We start from the raw sequence: 20,888 nt of genomic DNA, 5'->3' as shown, positions 1-20,888 counted from the left end.
AAAAAGAGATCAAATTGGCTTTAGTCACATGATGATTTGCTTTACGGCCGTCGCGACTTACAAATGTCCTGGGCAGGCTCCATTATAGTCGTAAGTTGAGGATTTGTATATCACATACATAAAAGCAGCTCCTGTCTAACAAGCTCAGCATAGGATTTTAATAGAGGTGTTGAAATGATTTTTGTACTCAATTGTTGGAAAAAAAAATATCCATCTGGTTCGGTTCCAAGCTGAGAGAAAGACACTGGAAACGTGGAGGCTGATTGGAAAGATGGTTTAATGGTGAAGTAGAACCACGTGGGTAATTCTGGTGCAGCTGAACACATGGAGTTGAGAATGTGTGCAGGGGTATTTATATCTTCTCTTGGGCTCTGCATTAGAGCTTCCTGTTCCTGGGCAAGAACGTGTACTCTATTGGTTGTTGTCAGACTCCCATGGGGCCATGTACCAGATCAAGTACATGCAGTTTGTCTGAGCTAAGCTTGGTTGAAGTTTGGCCGATGCAATGACTTTAGGAGATTACACAATGTGGTGAGCTGGATGGTAGAAAGGCTAATCCTATTATGTCCTGAGGAGCCATATCTTAATCCAATCATCCTGGAGCTGGAGGTCTTTTGTTCTGAAGATAGGCTGCACCAAACATCTGCTAGGGCTATTAGGAAAGACTTAGGGACTGCTTTTTGTTTGCAAGAGCATGTTTCTCTATTTCTCCTTTAGGGAAATATAAAATTTGGCCTTTTTTAATCTTTCCCCAAACATTTCATTCTTCTAGGGGGTGGGTGGCTTCCCACAGAGTTAAATTCGGAATTAATTTACGCTAATAAAATTTTAAGGATCCGTATGTCAAGCCTGAAATTGATACATATGTAGCCATTTTAGTTAGGCGTAGTATATATTATTTTTCTTACTTTCTCTGTGGCAGTCATGGGGGGAAGGGTTTCGGGCTTGCCACATTCCTAAGGGGGGAGGGGTGGGGATAGAGTTGTTTAGACTAAGTAGTTCTTCCCGTGGGAAAACGAGCTGTCCATGCTTAGGCCTCTGGAGGTGGAGATTTATGAAGTCAAGCAACGTTGAATTACTTCTATTGGAGAATGTTACTTTTGGGGGGTTGTTTCTAACTTCGAATATTGTGGGGTAATTCCGGGTTGGGTCAGATCCAGAATTACCATGGACTCTGCCAATTTGATGCTTTCCTAAATAAAAGAAATTGGTCTTGGAAGATGGACTTTGTTCTTTTCTTTTTAAATGGATTTCATCACTTGGAAACCTGATCCCATATTTGGGAGTTGACCAGCTGCTCAAGAGGAAGGCCAGCAAAAATATTCAAAAAAAACCTTCAAAAAGGAAAAATTAAGGCTCATCTCACTGAGCATCCATGGGCCCAAGATAATGAAACCAGAAATCTCCAAGGAAGGATCGCCTCATTCTATTTTTGCTTCACAGCGGCTCGGATGTCAGCCACACAATTTTTAGGTTCCAGAGATGGCACCTCACCATCAAGATGAATAGATATTGATTCACAGATTTTAGTCTGATTCTGCGGGGGCAGAAAACAATGGTACCATATTCACCTGATTTGCAAACGGCCTCCCATCAAAACTTTCCTGTCTCCGTTATGAGATTTTCAGTACATTTTACACCTATTTAAAAGCTAAATTACTAGGGATAAAAGTATTATATAAATGAGACCGAATCAAGTAAGTATAAAGGAGCAGCTCTTTAATTAACCTTTGGAACTGAAAAGCTTTTTGGAATGTTCCTTTTCCCACACCAAAAACCACACAGTTCTGAAAATGAGAGCCATACAATAAAGTACTGTTATTTTAAGCTGTAAATCTCCCAGTGAACAATAAATAGGTAAAAGTTCCCCTCGCACATACGTGCTAGTCTTTTCCGGCTCTGGTGGGCAGTGCTCATCTCCGTAACAAAGCCAAAGAGCCAGCGCTGTCTGAAGACGTCTCCATGGTCATGTGGCTGGCATTGATTAAACGCCCGAAGGCGCACGGAACGCTGTTGCCTTCCCACCAAAGCGGTCCCTATTTTTCTACTTGCATTTTTTACATGCTTTCAAACTGCTAGGTTGGCAGAAGCTGGGACAAGTAACGGGAGCTCACTCCGTTACACAGCGCTGGGGATTCGAACTGCCGAAGTGCTGACCTTTCTGATCGACAAGCTCAACGTCTTAGCCGCTGAGCCACAGGTGGCAACAAAAAGATCAAGGGCTGCCCTCTGGTGGCCATTAGTAGAGCTGCAGCCCAAACACAGTAGGCCCAACCCTACACCAGATAATAAGCAAGTGCAAATTAAATATCAGTTTTAGGAAATTTGAGGCTCGGTAACTTATCGGCATCACCCCACAGGATAAAAAATAAAGATAGAAAAGATCACCAATTTATAGTAATCTACGTTTGTGAGGTTTTGAAGGTTTTCAAAATCTGAAATTTCATACAACTCACAATATTTTGATCTTTACATTTTTTTTAAAGAAAATGAAGGCTTCTATACCTGAAGGATTCTCATGCCACCTCACCAACTCTGATGAATCTGAACTAGCAAGGCCTCTCCAGGGCCCCAGAGAAATAATATTTGTAATACCTATTGCCAGATCATTTTAAAAGAATTTAAAAGTAGAGGCTGGGCAGTGTTCAGGTGCAGATGGGCACATTTTTAGAGCATTTAGTTAAAAGCTAAGCGCTGTGGTGCTGTAGTGGTTAGAATGCAGTATTGGTGGCTAACTCACTGCTCACTGCCAGGAGTTCAATTCTGACCGGCTCAAGGTTGACTCAGCCTGCTGTGTGGGGACTCCTGGGAGGGGTGAGGTGGGCGGGGCCAGCCAGGAGTGGGATTTGGGGGTTTTCCAAACTCTGCAGAATCTTAGCTGAGGGTCTCCTGAACTCCTGCGAATCCCCAGCAGCCCACTCCCGCCACCAGGCTACTTGAGGCCGGTGCAAGCACATGTGTGTGTGTGTGTGTGTGTGTGTGTGTGTGGCCCCACTCGCACGAGCATCGCCATGAGCATCGCAAGCACTTGTGGCCCCACTCACGTGAGCGTTGTTGCAAGTCCTCATGGCCTGACTTGCGGCCCCATTCACACAAGCATCATCGCAGGTGCTCGCCCCATTTGCATAAGCACCATTGTAGGTGCTCACAACTCCGCTCACACACAAGTGTCATCGCAGGTGCTTGTGGCCCCATTCACGCAAGAGTCATTGCGGGCACAAGCAGCCCCGCTTATCCAGACACTTGCAATCCACTTGCGCAAGCACTACCACATCGCGGATACTTACAACCAGGGGTGGGATTCTATCAGCTCAGACCAATTCTATAGAACTGGTTGTTACGATTCTGCGCAGTTCGGAGAATCGGCAAATCACACCACTGGCTGGCCTCTCCCCTCCCCTCCTGTCGGATTCCTTGCTTTCTAGCTAATCTAAATCGTTGTTGTACTGCTTTGCCTTCACCCAGGAGGCTTCCCTGAAGCCCAGTCAGGGTTGGTATTCAGGGGGTTGGGGAGGGGGGGAAAAGTGGCCTGAGAGCAGAGCTGTACCTTCCTTAGGACTGAAGCTTCTATTTTTCAGTGCAGATTCAGGCAGCAGATTGCAGAAAGGTAGATCTCTGAATGAATCTGTGATTCTGCAAGCAGCTCAATCTGCTTTGCCTGATTTTGGGTAAAAGTTGCTCTTTTTTAAAATAAAAAATTCAATATTTACAGAAATATTTACAATATTTACATACAAGCCACGCCCAGCCAGTCACGTGACCACCAAGCCACCTACCCACCCACCCCAGTTAGCAAGCCATACCTACTCAGTCACATGACCACCAAGCCACACCTACAAATTAGGCCATGCCCACAGAACCAGTTGTCAATAAATTTGAATCCCACCCCTGCTTACAACCCCACTGGCGCAAGCCTCATCAAGGGTGCTCACAGTTCCAATCTCGCAAGCATCATGGCCCCACTCACACAAGCATCATTACAGACACTCACAGCCTTATGCGTAAGTGTCAGCACATGTTGTGGTCCGCCAGCGGCCTGCGGAGCTGGCAGCAGAGTTGGACAGTGGGGAAGAACATGGGCCAGTTCTGGAGTCTGGGAAGGACTCGGACGAGGGATCTGCATCTGACATAGAGATGAGGCCAGGGCCATCTGGGAGTTATGTGCTGACTCTGGAGCCTCCAGAATCGGACAGCAGTGAGGCAGAGGAACAGGGGGAGCTAGTTCCTAGTGCACACTTGCACAGAACTGCCAGAAGGCAAGAACAGTTAAGACAAAGGGGCGACTTGAGAGTAAAGCTTGGAGATTATTGGCCCCTCCCATAAGACATAAAGGAGGAGCAAAGGGACATGAGCCTTTGCAGGAAGCAACTTTGTTCATTCTAGTCGGTTTAAAATCTGAAGCTTCGTGTTGACTTTGTGTTCCGTTTGGCCTTGTACTGCTAATTGGCAATTTAGTCATTGGCAGCATTTCACGGGTGATAAAGGTGGGTGCTTATCAGCCTTATCCTGAAAAGACTGTGGCAGACTTCTGTTGGACTATTTACAAACTGTTTGGGACTCATTACAGGCTGTGAATGCATATAATTCACAGCCGTTGGAATAAAACGAAAGGATTTTGGGAACAGCGTGTGATTGTTATTGTCTCAGGAAGCCTTGGTCAGAACAGTGGAGATGCTCGTGGCCCCATTCATGCAAGAGTCATTGCAGGCACTCATGGCCCCATTCACACAAGCATCATTCCAGGCGCACACGGCCACACTTGTGCAGGCATCTGCAGCCCATTCACACAAATGTCACCATGAGCATTGCAGATTCTTGTAACCCCACTCGTGCAAGTATCGTTGCAGGCGCTCACAGACCCACTCTCAATAAGCATCGCGAACACTCATGGCACCACTCACGTAGGCGTCATCACGAGGGCTTACAGCCCCGCTTGCACAAGCATTGTTGTGGGCGCTCGCCCTACTCGCAGGAGCATTCACAACCCCACTCGCACAAGCAACAGGTGTTTGCCTCCCCCTCCGACAAACCTTCCCCCCTTTCCCCCCTGTCCCCACTCCAGGCGGCCAACCCGGGAAGGTTGAGGGACTCTACTGTGAACCTTGGTGAATACTATCCGTGCAGTTGCCAAGTGCCTTAATTTTGACCATGTGACATGGCACCCTTCAGTGTCACTAAGCGTGAGGACGGATAAATCACTTTTTTCAGTACCATTATCTTGAACGATCGCTAAACAAATGGTTTTAAATCAAGGACTGCCTGGATTTGAATGTATTGTCCTATACTTTTCTTTATAGGTGCTACTGTACTTTGGGGAACCTTGCACTGGCCAAATGGATAAGAATCAAGAGAAATTCACAAGAGCCCTGGTGGCGCACTGGTTAGAATGCAGTACTGCAAGTTACTTCTGCTGACTCCCTGCTGCCATCAGTTCGATTCTCACCGGTTTAAGGTTGACTCAACCTTCCATCGTTCCGATGTCTGTAAAGTGAGGGCCAGATTGTTGGGGGGAAGATGCTGACTGTCAGATCCCTAAAAGTGATATTGCCATTCAATTGAGAGAAGGGGGGGCGGGGTTGAATTTGATTCATTACTACTGCCTGTTACAGCTGTTATTTTATAACTTGTATCCTGGCGCTGAAGCGCCCTGAGATTTTCTCACCTCTTGGAGAATGTAGTGGAGGGAGACCCATGTGGTTTGTTTCACTTTGAAAGACAGGGGAAGGTGGCTATAGGAATAAATGCTTATCTGTTTCTCAGAGCTGCAATAACATCTTCACATCTGTGGATTGGGTGAAATCAACATCTGGCAAAAAGGGAGGGGTCTTTACTGATTTAATTCTACTTGTTTTGCCTAAGGGTATTCAGGCTCTGCTTTGAATGCATTGTTATCCCCTTCTGCTTTCCTTTTGAAATACTACGTTTCAAGAGTCTTCACTTTCTTAAGTTAGAAGGAGAGGCAATCTTTACACTGACTCTGCAAACCGCTTAGAGAGGGCTGTGAAGCAGTATATACAGGGGTGGGATTCTACCAGTTCGCACCTATTGGCTAGAACTGGTTGTTCACATTCTAAGGAGTTCGGAGAACCGGTTGTTAGAAGAAAGTACTGGCCTAATCCTGTAAGGAAGGCAGGAAGGAAACATTCTGGTCTTGCTTACAGAAACTGCCTCTCCGTTAACCCTTATGACGTTCTTGGCAGAACTAGCCTTCCTGTCTCAGGAACCTCTCTGGAGTTTTTTTTCCCCCCTCCTTTGCTGGTACTTTGCTTGTGTGGATTGACCATTCAAAGTTACAATGGCACTGAAAAAAGCGACTGATGACCATTTTTCACACTTACGACTGTTGCAGCATCCCCACAGTCATGAGAGGCCAGGCGAGGAGATGCGTGCCTCAATGTGAGTGATATTGAGTTGGCCACACCCAGCCAATAACATGACCACCAAGCCACATCCACCCGGTCACATGACCACCAAGCCACGCCTTGAACCTAAGCTACACACACAGAACCCGTTGTTAAAAAATTTGAATCCCACCCGAGTATATATAATTCTAAGTGCTATTGCTATTGCTATCCATTATCCAAAACAGAAATGTAAGCCTATTTTGTTATTTTACATTTACACTGGCATTCTACCATGTTTCCCTGAAATACAACCTACCCCGAAAACAAGCCCTAGCCCAATTTTCACGCCTGCAACTAATATAAGCCCTACCCCCAAAATAAGCCCTAGTTAAGCCCTGCCCATTGTCTGGTTGTATGAGGTGAGGCGAGGTGCAGGTGTAAAAATCAAGCTAAGGTGAGAATGGGAGGTGGAGCTGCCCCATATGCCCCACACCCTTCCATCTGTTCACTGAGAAGTGGAGCGTAAAACACTCCAAATTTCCTTCTGGGTTAGAATCATGTCGCAAATGGAAAGAACCAGGTTCCTATGAAAGGGGAGGACAGTCTGAATTTAGAAACGGAAACCCCCAACCGCCGCTTCAAGGATCCTCACTCCAGTACTCAGAGTGAATCCTCTGATGTGAATTAAGGTTCCTTTTCTCGCTAAAGCTCTTCCCACACTCCACGCATTTGTATGGCTTCTCCCCGGTGTGCGTGAGGTGGTGGCGCAGGAGATGGGCTTTCTTCCTGAAGTTCTCGCCACACTCGGAGCATTTGAATGGCTTTTCCCCCGTGTGGATCCTTTGATGAGTGACAAGATTCGTACTCGTACAGAAGCTCTTCCCGCACTCGGCACACGTGTAGGGCTTCTCGCCCGTGTGAGTCCGGCGATGCGAAGTCAGGCTGGTGCTGGTGCTAAAACTTTTACCGCAGACCGGACACGTGTAGGGTTTTTCCCCCGTGTGGGTCCTTTGATGGAAAATAAGGCTGGCATTTTGGGCAAAACTCTGCCCGCAGTCCAAGCAGGTGAACGGCTTCTCTCCCGTGTGAGTTCTCTGGTGGGCCATTAGAGTCGAGCTGTGGCTAAAACTCCTTCCGCACTCCAGACACCGGAAGGGTTTCTCCCCGGTGTGAGTTCGTTGGTGCAACGTCAAGTTTGTGTTCTGGCTGAAACTTTTCCCGCATTCCGAACACTTGTATGGTTTCTCCCCCGTGTGGACTCTCAGGTGGGACGTCAGTTGCGACCGATGGCTGAAACTTTTCCCACACTCCCCGCACGCGTAGGGCTTCTCGCCCGTGTGGATTCGCTGGTGGCGGACCAGCGTGGTCTTCTGGCAGAAGCTCTTCCCACACTCCAGACAAGCATACGGCTTCTCGCCGGTGTGAATGCGCTGGTGGGTGATGAGGGCCGCGCTCTGACAGAAGCTCTTCCCACATTCCAGGCAGGCATACGGCTTCTCCCCCGTGTGAATCCTCTCATGCCTTATCAGGCCTTTCCTCTGCGCGAAGCTTTTCCCGCAGTCAGGACACTTAAAGGGTTTCTCCTCTTTGTGGGTTTTCAAGTGAGCATTAAGGCTTAACTTGCAGCTGAAGTTTTCTCCACACGCCAGGCACTGGTTAATCCTTGTTCCCTTGCCTGTGGTTTCTAAGGCTGGAAATTCACAGACCGTAGCATCCTGAAGAACAGGGGATGGGGGAATTCTCTTTTTTTTCTCTTCCACCTTCCGGCTCTGCTTTTCCTCTCCTTTCTCCGCAGCCTTCTTCAAAAACAGCCCATGGATTTCTCCCTCTGTTTTGGCCTTCCAGCTGTCCCCGGCTAGAACATAGCAAAAAGGATGTTAAAAAAAACACAGATTGTCATCATGCAACCGTAACCTCCACCTTCACCTTTGGATCATCCTGGCTGTTGAAGTCCATGCATCAAAATCAGAATCAAAATCGCGCGAAGTATTAGTACCGCTGTATAAAGTAAGACCACACCTGGAATACGGCATCCAGTTTTGGTCACCACATTACCAAAAAAAAAAAAGATGTTGAGACTTTGGGAAAAGTGCAAAGAAAAGCAACTAAATTGATTTGAGGGCCTGGAGACTAAAACGTATGCAAAATGGTTGCAGGATTTGGGTTTGGCTAGAGAAAAGAAGGACCAGGGGGAGACATGAGAGCAGTATTCCAGGGTTTGAGAGGCTGCCACAAAGAGGAGAGGGTCAATTTATTTTTCGAAAGCACCAGAAGGCAGGACAAGTAACAGTGGATGGAAACTAATCAGGGAGAGAAGCAACTTAGAATTAAGGAGAAACTTCCTAACAGCGAAGACAAGTAACCAGTGGAACAGTTTTCCTTCAGACATTGTGGGTGCTTCATCACTGGAGGTGTTTAAGAAGAGACTAGACTGTCACTTGTCTGAAATGGTATATAGCCGTGATGGTGGACCTATGGCATGCATGCCACTTGTGAGCCATTTGTGCTGGCATGCAAGCCGCAGGCAAATTTACTTCACTGCGCATGCGCGCACCTCACAGCTGATTTTTCTGCTTGTCTCAGGCCTTTTTCGGCCTCCCAGAGGCTTGGGAAAAGCCTCTCCAAGGCTTTTCAGATTGAATAGGCCCGTTTCGTCACTTCCTGTAATAACAGAAGTGATGAAACGGGCATATTATTCGGCCTGAAAAGCCTTGCAGTGGCATTTTCCAAGCCTCTGGAAGGCCGAAAAAGGCCTCAAACCAGCCAAAAAATCAGCTGTGAGGCACAGTGCAGGTAAGGGAGTGGCGGGAGGATGGATTGTGCATGCATGAGTAGGGGCCATGGGGGCACGCATTGGGCTTGGGAAAAGCCTCTCCAAGGCTTTTCAGATTGAATAGGCCCATTTCATCACTTCCTGTAATAACAGAAGTGATGAAACGGGCATATTATTCAGCCTGAAAAGCCTTGCTGTGGGATTTTCCAAGCCTCTGGAAGGCCGAAAAAAGGCCTCAAACCAGCCAAAAATCAGCTGTGAGGCACAGTGTAGGTAAGGGAGTGGCGGGGGATGGATTGCGCATGCATGCGTAGGGGCCATGGGGGGCACGCATTGCATTCTGGGTGCTGGCACGCGAGTGCGCGCGCACTAATGCGCGCACAATTTTTGGCACAGGAGCCCCAAAAAGTTAGCCACCATTGGTATAGAGTCTCCTGCTTCAGCGGGGGTGGGGGTGGGGTGGACTAAAAGACCTCCAAGACCCCTTCCAGTTCTATTCTGATTCATCTTAAAAGTTGACAAAGTTGAGAAACGATGCTCAAGCTAGGATGAAGAATATGCCGTTTTAAAGCATCGGAGACTCGTTTCACATGCTTCCTGGCATAATTCCAGATGGTGGGCCTGTGGGAATCTGCTCGCTTTTGTTGGAATGAGGAACGCAGCGGCATGACATTAGGCAAGCAAATGATATTATTCCCATGAAGAGAAGGGATGGGGTTTGCATCGCAACTCCGCTTTCATCAACCCGACTCTCTTGCAATACCTTCCCTGTCCACCACTCACCCCCCCCCCTCCATCCACAGACGCTGCTGAATGTTGGGATCACTGGTGAAAACTTTCCTATGAGTAGAACAAGTCTTGGAAAAAGAAGTAGCCCTTTTGGTCTTGTCCATCGGCCCAATGGTGGGATTCAAAACATTTTAGTAACCGGTTCTGTGGGAGTGGCTTGGTGGGCATGGCGTGGCTTGGTGGGTGTGGCTTGGTGGGCATGGCGGGGGAAGGATACTGCAAAATCTCCGATCCCTTTCCACTCCTGGGGGAAGGTTACTACAAAATCCCATTCCTTCCCCACCCCATTAACCTGCTTTCCAGCTCCGTTCTCCTGTGCAGGACAACAAAAGCAGGCCCAGCCAATCAGCTGGGACTCAGGAGGCAGAGAATAGATTGGGGGCGGGGCCAGCAAGAGGGGGCATTTGCCGGTTCTCCGAACTACTCAAAATTTCCACTACCGGTTCTCCAGAACTGGTCAGAACCTGCTGGTTACCAGCCTCTGCACCTGGGCCATCAAGGCCCCTCAAGGAACACAATTTACCCAGAAAAGCCAAATTTCGGCCGTTCTCCTCCATCACTTCCACGTGGAAAGCTCGCTGTTCTGGATCCAACAACGCCCACTCTTCATCTGTGAAGTACACTGCCACGTCTTCAAATGCCACCAGATCCTGAAAGACCAAAGAGAAGGATGTGAATTCTTTCAAAACTTATTTTCAGAACAGGAGGATTAGAGAGTCGATGGAGATTCTCAGCAATCCAGGTCATGGTTGTCCCAAAGGTGCTTTTTCGAGAGGTAGCTGGATTTTCTTTGAAGACCTTTTGCTTCTCATCCAAGAAGCTTCTTTGGCTCTGACCGGGTGGTAGGGAATGGAAGGATTTATACTCCTTGCAGACAGCTGGTCATCTGTATTGTTTTTAGAGAGTCATTGAGGCCACCTGGAGGTTTATCTGTGTGGTCAGGGTCACCTGGGAAGTGCAAATAGGTGTGGAGCCTTCTTGGAACTGTTGAAAGGACTGTGCTGTGATCTGTGTTGTGGTCATCATCACTCTCCAGTCTACAACATTTGGGCTGCAAGGGGCAAAGAGGGGTATTCATGCATGAACACCTGTACCAAAGGGAGCTGGTATACTTAGATCCGTGATGGGGAACCTACGCCACACGTGCCGGAAATGGCACACAGAGCCATCTCTCTCTGTGTCAACTAAAAAAATACTCCTTTGGTCTTTTTAGTTGCCAGCAGAAAGGGAGTCGGGGAAGTAGTGCATTCCTGAAATGCTTCAAATAATCGCTTTGGCAGCCGAAGCTGTTGGTGCGCGAGATTATTACTGGAGAGCATGATTGATGACTCTTGGCTATGGATGTGTCCCATTGGAGAATATACATCCAGGGGATGGGGGAAGATCAGGGTCAAGGGTGAAATGAATGATGTGTCGTAGAATCGGTTGCAACCAGGAAACGCTGGCATGTTAACTCCTAATAAATCAATCTTTTTTTACTCTGAGAGATGCGGCTAGAGACTTATGAGTTGAATGGGGGTGCATGTCGGAGCCTTGACACTCTGGGCACATCAGCCATTGCCCATTGCTCTTCCGGTTTCACTGGTCTTGGTGCACGCAGGAGTGCCGGAAACCAGAAGAGCAGCTCCCCGTAGTGCATGCTTGCATTGGCCATCTGATCTTCGCGCATGCATGTGCTTTAGAAACCGGAAGACCAGGTGGCCAGCGGGCGTGCACGTGCCTGGAAGTTAAGCTTCTGGTTTCTGGTGCTCCTGCGTGCGCGCGTGTGTCACAGAGCTGCTCTTTCCATTTCCAGAGCACGCATATGCGTGCCTGCTCTCCCATTTCAGCACTCGCTGCCGAAAAAGTTAGCCACCACTGTTAGGAATATAAGTCACCTAACAGGTATTTGGGTTAGAAACATATAAACCAGGATAAACATTTTAGTACTATATCTTTAAAGGAATGCAAGAGCATGCAATTGGGTGTGGTTTCTCAAACAGCCATAAGATGGAGCCAGAAACCTGGGTTGTTTAGTCTGAGTCTCAGGAGAGAGTGTAAGTGTATCTCTGTTTCCTTCTGTTGGGAAGTATTGCTGTTGCTCCATTTCTTCTAATTGACTAATATTACTGAATTTAATGTAAGTCTATTACTGAACTGTTTTTGACACTGGAATTTCATATTTGGATTATCCCTGGATTGAAAAACTGACTGATTTATCTTTGGACTGCTTATTTTGGACTTTGCTTAAACCTTTCTGGAAGTAAAAACCTACATTTACTGTACAGTGTATCTATGTGCTCTGTGTGTATTATTCCAACACTACCCTCAAATACGTCTCCCTGTATGCGCTCATTCTCTTAACGGGAAATTACCTCAACAACCACTGACCTAGATGATGTACTAATTTATACTGAGACCATGGAAGAGCACATAAGGCTAATGAGGGCAATACTTGAGAAGCTAAGTCCAGTTGTACGCAAAGCTATCTAAGGGTGACTGCCACAAAATCAGCCTAGACCCCTGATGGCAAACCTATGGCATGCATACCGGAAGTGGCATGCAGAGCCATCTCTGTGGGCATGCAAGCCGTCGCCCTAGCTCGGTTTCACTGTGCGTGCACGCACGTGCCTCCTTCAGGGGTGGGATTCAAATTTTTAACCGGTTCTGTGGGTGTGGCTTAGTTGGTGGGCGTGGCTTGGTGGTCATGTTATTGGCTGGGTGTAGCCAACTCAATATCATTCACATCGAGGCACGCATCTCCTCCCCTGGCCTTTCATGACCGTGGGGATGCTGCAACAGTCGTAAGTGTGAAAAATGGTCATAAGTCACTTTTTTCAGGGCCATTGTAACTTTGAATGGTCACTCCACACAAGCAAAGCACCAGCAAAGGAGGAGGAAAAAAATCAAGAGAAATTCCTGAGACAGGAAGTCTAGTCCTGCCAAGAATGTAATAAGGGTTAACGGAGAGGCAGTTTCTGTAAGCAAGACCAGAATGTTTCCTTCCTGCCTCCCTTACAGGATTAGGCCAGTAATTTCTTCTAACAGCTGGTTCTCCGAACTGCTTAGAATGTTAACAACCAGTTCCAGTGAATAGGTGCAAGCTGATAGAATCCCACCCCTGGCCTCCTGCCAGCCAGTTGATTTTTGGGTATCTGCAGGGAGCATGTGGGAGACGTGTGCGCATGTGCAGGGGGCGGAGTAGCACAGGAGGGCCCATGCACATGTGCAGGGGGACAGGAGGAGTAGGGAGGGCATGTGTATTGTGGGGGGAGGTCCTGTGCGCATGCGCAGGAGGGAAGAGCGGGGGGGTCATGCACGCACTTTTGGCACACGACAGCAAAAAGGTTAGCCATCTCTGGCCAAGACTATCTGAGGTATCGCATCTCTAAGGATGGGGTGAAATGGACGCAGGTAAGATGGGAGCGATTCTAGAGTGGGAGGCCCCACGGAACAGGAAGCAGCTGCAGAACTTCCTGGGATTTGCAAACTTTTATCGGCAGTTCATCCCCACTTCTGCCCCGTTGGTCCTGCCTATCACCAACCTGCTCAAAACCAGGGGAGGGGTGAAACCCCAACCGAGTCAGCCACTAAATTAGCCCATCAAATGCCAGGCGGCTTTGGAGAAACGGAAGCAGCTCTTTGCTGTGGGACCAGTTGTCAGCCTCCAAGAATTTTTCCTGACGTCTCTTCCTGCTTGACTCTTGCCGGCTGCCATGGAAATGAGGGATAATTGGGGGTTTTGTGGGGAAGGGTGCTGGAGGTCGAAGTTGTGTGACCTGTAAAAGATGAGATGCTTCCCTGCTTTCTGCACAACTGCAGCCACTTATCTCTTCTAGGCCAAGGTCAACTGTCTTGGCGTACCAGATGGAATAAGGAGAAATAAGGAGAAACTTTCTGACAGAACAATCAGCCAATGGAACAGCTTGCCCCTTGGAAGTTGTGGGAGTGTCATCACTTAAGACCTTCAAGAGGAGATTGGACTGCCATCTGTCAGAAATAGTGTAGGGTCTCCTGCTTGGGCGGGGGGTCGGACTAGATGACCTATAAGGTCCCTTCCAACTCTGATTATCTTCTATCTGTTAATATGTGCGAGACGCCACTTGAAGATGACATGACATTATACACACACCTCAGACTGGATGTCCAGTTTGAACTGTTGAGGGACGGGACTTGGGATAACTTTCAATATGTAATTTCCGCGCCTATTTACCTCAGAACTTGCTTTCCTTTCGTTGCTATCACTTCAAATCCAGTAAAAGTACTTTTTTTCTATTTTAACGGAGTCTAAGGTTTTCTTTCTTGGATTTTGAATGGAGGCACAGCTGACACCAGTTTTGAAGCACCCAAACCCAGAGGAGCCTTTTGTAATCCAGTCTTGTAATCCAGTAACTGGTCCCATTAAATTATAGAGAGGTGGAGACTTCACAGCCCTTGTTTAGCTGTTCAACAGTCATTCTCATACCTGACGTGGTTCTTCAAGAGCTGTTTCTATACCATTTCCATACGGGTGCCACCATGACTGGGTCACTGGCGTCATTCCTTCACCTGTGAGGGACACAAAAGGGATTTAACTTAGGTTTTTTTTAAATATGGATTTTGATTTATTTGTTGGTTTATTGTATACTGCCCATAGGGTTACGTGATGACCCGGGGCATGGCACAAAAGCAACAAAGTCAAAAAAGTAGGTAAAGTCCCTTTAATACCTCCAACTTGGCCCCCAGTGTCCAGTGATCATCAGCTGGAGAAAAAACTCTCCCAAGAACAATTTTTAAAATGAAGAAATTCAGTCTGACCCCAAAGTACATATAGATTATAAATAAAAACCAACACAAACCACACTGCAGCACTTAACGAGACAGGGCAGGATAAGGAATTGCAGACTTCAAAAGATAACGAAACACACAAGCTTGGGAGGACGCCAGAACCCAGATAAGACTTAACAAACAAAGATAATGCACGCTTTGCTTCCAGCAAGGTGCTGTGCGCAAACACCCTTTTAAAATCCTGTTTTCCCAGCTGCAGCGAATGAAGGGAATCAGGGCCCTTTTCTCCTCCATAACCCCCGTATCTCACGTTGCTCCCTTCTCCATTCCTCCCTGCATGCCTTAGGATGAAGAGGGGCTGGCCCTAGGTCTTCCTGTGAATGCCCAGCCGGACTGTGCCCTTCCCCAGTTTCTTCCACAGCCACCGAAGCCACACTCCCACTCCCTGTCAGCTGCACAGTCTCCCCCTCGGAATCAGATTCCAACAGGATCATGACAGAATGTGATTTTTCTCCTTGCATAACATACGGACTGTGGTCATACATGCATGTGGATATTTCTCTGGATTTTTCTAAAGCTCCCTTCCCCCCATTAATACACTCTTTTTTTAAAATATTTTTTTACTTCAAATACAAATAATACAAACATAGTATATATACATCTAAATACAAAAAAAGGAGAAAAAGGAGAAAAAAAACAAATATTACAGTGCACCCACACCCCTGGAGACCATTTTCCCCCTTATATTTCTTCTTCTATAACACTTAAAAGATATACAATATATTCCAATTGTGCCCTTATCCGCTCCAAAACAACATATATTCTTGAGTAGGGCTATTCCCTTTGCCACTAATACATTCTTAAAATAAATTTCCATAACGAGAGTCTTTTAACAATATCGGGTATTACTTGAGGGAGGGGGGAAAACAGAGTTTGGCTAATGCCAGGTTATGAATATAGTTAGTAAAAATAAGTCATTCAAACTTTTGTCTCTGGCGATACAAGGCAGCTGTAAAAGGCTGCAGATGACCACCAAGAAAAACTCTTCCCAGATTTCAGATAGGGGTGAGAAAGAGATATAAAAGAGAAATCTGTCAAGGAAGACCTTACCTTGACAAGACGCAATCCGCTCAGGCTCCTCCTCCACAATCCACCTGAAAAATGTTCTAGGCCTGATGCTTGAAAGAGTTTTCCCCGTCTTGTTGGCCAAGTCTGGAAAATTTTCCTGACCCTGGAAAAGAAGAGTAGAAGGTTCCCAGGTGAGAAAGGGACTGTAAGGGATCGCAGTGCTTTTCTAAAGATTGTGATAATTTCCTCCTTGCAACTAACAGATGGTCTTCAACTTACAACCAATGGCTTAGTGACCATTGGAAGTTAACTTAGCAACAACAACAACAAAAGGTGATTCCTGCATGTATTTCCATCCCTATGATCACGTGATCAACATTCAGATGCTTGACAATTGGTTCCTATTTATGACAGTTGCAATGATCCCCTTTTGTGACCTTCTGACAAGCATAACCAATCGGGAAGCTGGACTCACTGAACAATGGTGTTTACTAACAATTGCAGCGATTCATTTAACGTGGCAAGAAAGGTCGTAAAATGGGGCAAAACTCAAAAGGTTTTTAAGGAGGCATTACTCCTCCGGCATTCCTCCTCGCTCCAGGACGCCCAGCTCAGCTCCATTTGCAGTGTCCATTGAAACTACTACGCAAAACTAAAAAGTTGTGGTTTGGTGTTATTATCCTAAGGGAGTCGGAAGTCAATGGTTTTTTCTTCTTTCTTTTTTCCCCTTCTTGTCCACACTTTTCCCTTCCTCTTCCCTATTTCTTTGTTTTTTGCTTTTGTATTTTTTTTCCTATATTATAAATTAATACAATGGTTATTTTTTTAAAAAAAATAACACCCATTGCGGCGATTCAGTGAGCAACTGTGGTGAAAAAGCTTGTAAACGGTTGCAAAACTCACTTAACAGCTGTCTTGCTCAGCAATGGAAATCCTGGGCTCACATTGGGGACGTAAGTCGAGGAATACCTGGACCAGGATATTTACCTGCTGCTCTTCTGACTTTTCTTCTGCCTTACTCAGCAGGAAGCCTTCAGCCAGGGCCACCGCCTGGGAACTGGTCTCTGGCTCACATTCTCGAAGCCAGCTCTCCATCTTGGGAGGAAGGATAGCCAGGAACTGCTCGAGGATCACCAAATCCAGGATCTCATTCTTTGTACGACGCTCGGGTTGGAGCCACCGCAGGCAAAGATCACGGAGCCGGTTGAACGCCTCTCGGGGTCCCAAGATCTCCCGGTAGCGGAACTGACGGAAATGAAGGCTTCGGGCATCCACTGTGTAGTAGGACTCCTCTGGCATCGTCTTAGCAGCCCTGAGCTCCACCTCAGAGTTTCTTCCTGCTTCTGGGACAGCCAAATTTCGCTCCATTTTTTTAATTGTTCCAGGGTAGATCCCATCAGGAGCAGGGAGGCGCAGTTCCCTGAAGCTCCTTCTTACAGGAAACAGGGTCCGAAACTATAAAAAGCCAAGGTGTAGCACATTGTCAAAGCAGTAAAGGTAAGCAGTGCCAACTGGTAACTGTGGCATCTCCTGGTAGAGGAAACTTTAAACCTCAAAGGGCAAGGGAAGGTACTGTAGAGCAGTGGTGGGATTCACATTTTTTTTACTACCAGTTCTGTGGGCGTGGCTTGGTGGGCGTGGTGTGGCTTGGTGGGTGTGGCAGGGGAAGGATACTCCAAAATCCCCATTCCCTCCCCTGGGGGAAGGTTATGTTCTGACCCAGGCTTTGTCAACCGTAATTATTCACAAACTTGTTTTAAAAAACAAAACCTATTTTATTGCAATGCTGGGAATTGTTTTCATTCCCAGCTAGAACTAATTTTAAACAGTTCCCCAAGATAAGCACGCACCTTTCAGTTCTAGGGAATACTGCCAAAAACAGAAGTCCTAAAATATTTCAATTTTCTAGGAGAGGGGTAGGTTTTAACTTCCAACAGTACACCGAGACCTTCTGTGCCGAAGACAAGTTCCTTGTGTGTCCAATCACACTTGGCCAATAAGGAATTCTATTCTATGACCTTTGCTTCTAATGCAATCCTAAGTTGCATTAACAGAGGGATACAGTTAAGATCAAGTGAGGTACTAATACCACTCTATAAAGCCTTAGTAAGACCACACCTAGAGTACTGCATCCAGTTTTGGTCACCACATTATAAAACAAGATGTTGAGACTCTGGAAAAAGTACAGAGAAGAGCAACCAGGATGATTAGCAGACTGGAGACTAAAACATACGATGAACAGTTGCAGGAACTGAGCATGATTAGTCTAGTAAAGAGAAAGACCAGGGGAAACATGATAGCAATCTTCCAATATTTGAGGGGCTGCCACAGAGAGGAAGGGGGTCAAGCTATTTTCTAAATCCCCCAAAGGCCAGACAAGGAATAATGGATGGAAACTGAACAAGGAGAGATTCAACCTGGAAATACGGAGAAACTTTCTGACAGTGAGAACAATCAACCCATGGAACAGAAGTTGCCCTTGGAAGTTGTGAGAGCACAATCACTTGAGATTTTCAAGAAGAGATCTGTCAAAAATGGGGTAGGGTCTCCCGCTTGGGCAGGGGGGTTGGACTAGATGACCTACAAGTTCCCTTCCCACTCTGGTTATCTGTTATCTATTATCTATGTCCCAAGGTCGCAGCACCCTTTGCTAAAGAGACCAAGTCAGATCGTTCGTGATCTGCAACCCCAGATACTTAATACTGTTCACCCGCCTCCACGGGAAGGGACTCAAGAGCTTGAGTTAAACTTTCCTTCTCCGTGGATTGCATTTCACTTCGAAGGGCGGTGGGTGGGTGGTGGGTTCGAGACCAAGAGCTCCAGATGTCTGGAAAGGGGAGTTAGTCTTCTGGTCCTCTTTGAATCCTCCAACAGCTCCCTCTTCCATCCCACCCTTGGGTCTCCATCCCTCCGCAGGTGTGGGCTCTCCATAGCTGCCTCCCTACCCACTGCCACCACCTGACATCATCATCCCAGGTAGCCTCCATCCCCTCCCCGGGAGGAACTCACCAGGCATCCCAAGACAAAGACCCCCTTTGCCCACAGGGGGGGAGGTAAGAAGGAGGGGCAAGAAGGAGGACACAGGACAGGAAACAGCTAGTTTCCCCATCTCTTTCTTGGCCTTTCTAGCCATCTTGCCTCTCTTGCTTTAACCCCTAAGAGGGGAGAAAGGTGCGACATAGCAGCTCAGGCTGGAATCTTACGCCTATCTCTTCCTGCTGGCCCTCTGTGCTTGATTTAACTAAGTAAAAAAAAAAAAAAAAGTTCAGGTTTTAATGTACTTCTTTGCATCCTTATGATCCCCATGTATATACTATTGAAACAGCGACGTCTATGTTGTTTTGGGCGTGTCGTGAGGATGGCTGATGGGCAAATTCCGAAAGACATTGTTGGCATAAGCGCACCAACGTGCCTACCGTCCCTGTCCTATTGTTTCTTTTCTTTTATTTTTTATTTTTCTTATAGGTATCCATGTATTCATAACTATATTTTTACTTATACCTATTATCTTGTAAACAATTAACAAACCAAATAAATAAATAAATGAATAAGAAATATCCTTCTGGCTTCAAGTGGGGGAAAAAAGACACTGGAAACATGGAGGCTGTTTGGAAAGATGGTTTAATGGTGGACAGGACCACGTGGCTTGGAGCTCCAAAGTGAAAAGGAATGATCACATGCTTCAAGATGAAGAAAAAAGAAGGAAGGGCTGATATGCTGAGAGTGCCTGGGTTTTATACCCTCTGTCGGGATTTGAATTTGAGCTTGTGTTCTGACTGGTTGTCAGACCTCCCATGGGGCCATGCAGGGGCAACTCTGTAGGCTGTCCTGAGTCCCAGGCTTGGTTGAGGCTTGCTGGATGATGATATAATGAAAGGGATTTGGGCAATTCCTATTATAGCTCTACCTGGAATAGATCTTTGTTATGTAAAATAGGTTGGCCTAGGCCAGAGTCATGGCCCATTAGCAAGGGGGGCCAGGCTGAGTTTCCACTTCTGAGGTGAGTTTCTGCTTCTGAGTTTCTACTCCTTTTAGGGGAAATATTCTGCCTTTTGTAATATTTCCTAGAATATTTCATTTTTCTAGGAGAGGGGTGGGTGCTAACTTCCTACAACATCCTGTATGCAGAATTAGTGCCGGGGAAGCGCCCTAGAGGGAGACCACAGCTGTGATATAAGGATATCCCACAAGAGGAATCCAAGGCCTTGGGAATGGACATCCACAGCTGGGAAACCTTGACCTCTGATCGTTCAGATGAAGATGAAGCCTGGCCTTCTCCAATTCGAAGAAGAGACACTCGTTTGGCAGGCTGAGGCAAAGAGGCAGTCCGGGCACCAGCGAAATCTGGAGGCTGGACAGGAGACAGACTGTATCTGTCCTCAGTGTGGAAGAGATTGCCATTCTCCAATTGACCTTTTTAGCTTCACTAGATGCTGTTTTAGGACTTCCACGATATCATAGTCTCTTGAGATTGAAGGATGCCAATTCAATATCCTCCCCAAAAGACTGTGTCTAGATGCCCTCCATGTATCCCTTAGGAAGGGGGACTTTCTGATTTTGTGTCAGGGAACAGTTTACTAGACTAGCCAAGCCCAGTTCCTACAACCATTCGTTGTGTGTTTTAGCCTCCAGTCCCCTAATCATCCTGGTTGCTCTTCTCTGTACTTTTTCTAGAGCCTCAACATCTTTTTTATAATGTGGTGACCAAAACTGAATACAGTACTCTAAGTATGGTCTTACTAAGGCTTTATAGAGTGGTATTAGTACTTCCCTTGATCTTGACTGTATCCCTCTGTTAATACAACTTAGGATTGCATTAGCTTTTTTGGCAGCTGCTGCACACTGCTGGCTCATATTCAGCTGGTTGTCCACTAAGACTCCAAGATCCCTCTCACAGTTACTGCTATTGAGCCTGGTTTCACCCAGTCTGTATGTGTACTTTTGGTTTTTCTTGTCTAAGTGTAAGACTTTACTTTTCTCTATATTGAATTTCATTTTATTAGATATGGCCCAGTGTTCTAGTCTGTCAAGATCCATCTGCATCTTGAGCCTATCTTCTTGGGTGTTAGCTATTCCTGCCAGCTTAGTATCATCTGCAAATTTGATAAGTCCCCCTTCTATTCCCTCATCTAAGTCGTTAATCATAACAACCAGTCCGACCAGGTAGA

The 20,888-nt window shown here is 46.6% G+C and overlaps 2 protein-coding genes across 2 annotated transcripts in view; both read right to left on the bottom strand.

Moving 5' to 3' along the window:
• The window catches only part of LOC113450704 (uncharacterized), a 503,870-nt gene that overhangs the window by 205,482 nt on the left and 277,500 nt on the right, over positions 1–20,888 (bottom strand). The gene's annotated exons all lie outside the window — the stretch shown is intronic.
• LOC113450699 (uncharacterized) lies at positions 435–18,721 on the bottom strand. The gene is made up of 5 exons (XM_026721982.2): positions 16,708–18,721; positions 15,763–15,883; positions 14,351–14,433; positions 10,430–10,556; positions 435–8,199 (listed from the first exon to the last, which is right to left on the bottom strand). The coding sequence occupies exons 1-5, from the start codon at positions 17,086–17,088 to the stop codon at positions 6,983–6,985; spliced, it is 1,929 nt and encodes a 642-aa protein (XP_026577767.2). The 5' UTR covers positions 17,089–18,721; the 3' UTR covers positions 435–6,982.

The sequence above is a fragment of the Pseudonaja textilis genome, chromosome 2 (genome assembly GCF_049901715.1).
Source record: "Pseudonaja textilis isolate UNSWEBS1 chromosome 2, rPseTex1.2, whole genome shotgun sequence".
Classification (NCBI taxonomy): Eukaryota; Metazoa; Chordata; class Lepidosauria; order Squamata; family Elapidae; genus Pseudonaja; species Pseudonaja textilis.
Note: the sequence above shows the minus strand (reverse complement) of the source record. Positions and strands in the feature narration are given on the sequence as shown.

Excerpts from the sequence above, each read along its gene's own strand:
- LOC113450699 (XM_026721982.2), bottom strand. The coding sequence starts at position 17,088 with ATGGAGCGAAATTTGGCTGTCCCAGAAGCAGGAAGAAACTCTGAGGTG. Across the intron at positions 14,434-15,762 it reads GCGGATTGCGTCTTGTCAAG|GTGAAGGAATGACGCCAGTG; the intron begins GTAAGGTCTTCC and ends TGTCCCTCACAG. Across the intron at positions 8,200-10,429 it reads CCGAAATTTGGCTTTTCTGG|CCGGGGACAGCTGGAAGGCC; the intron begins GTAAATTGTGTT and ends GCTATGTTCTAG.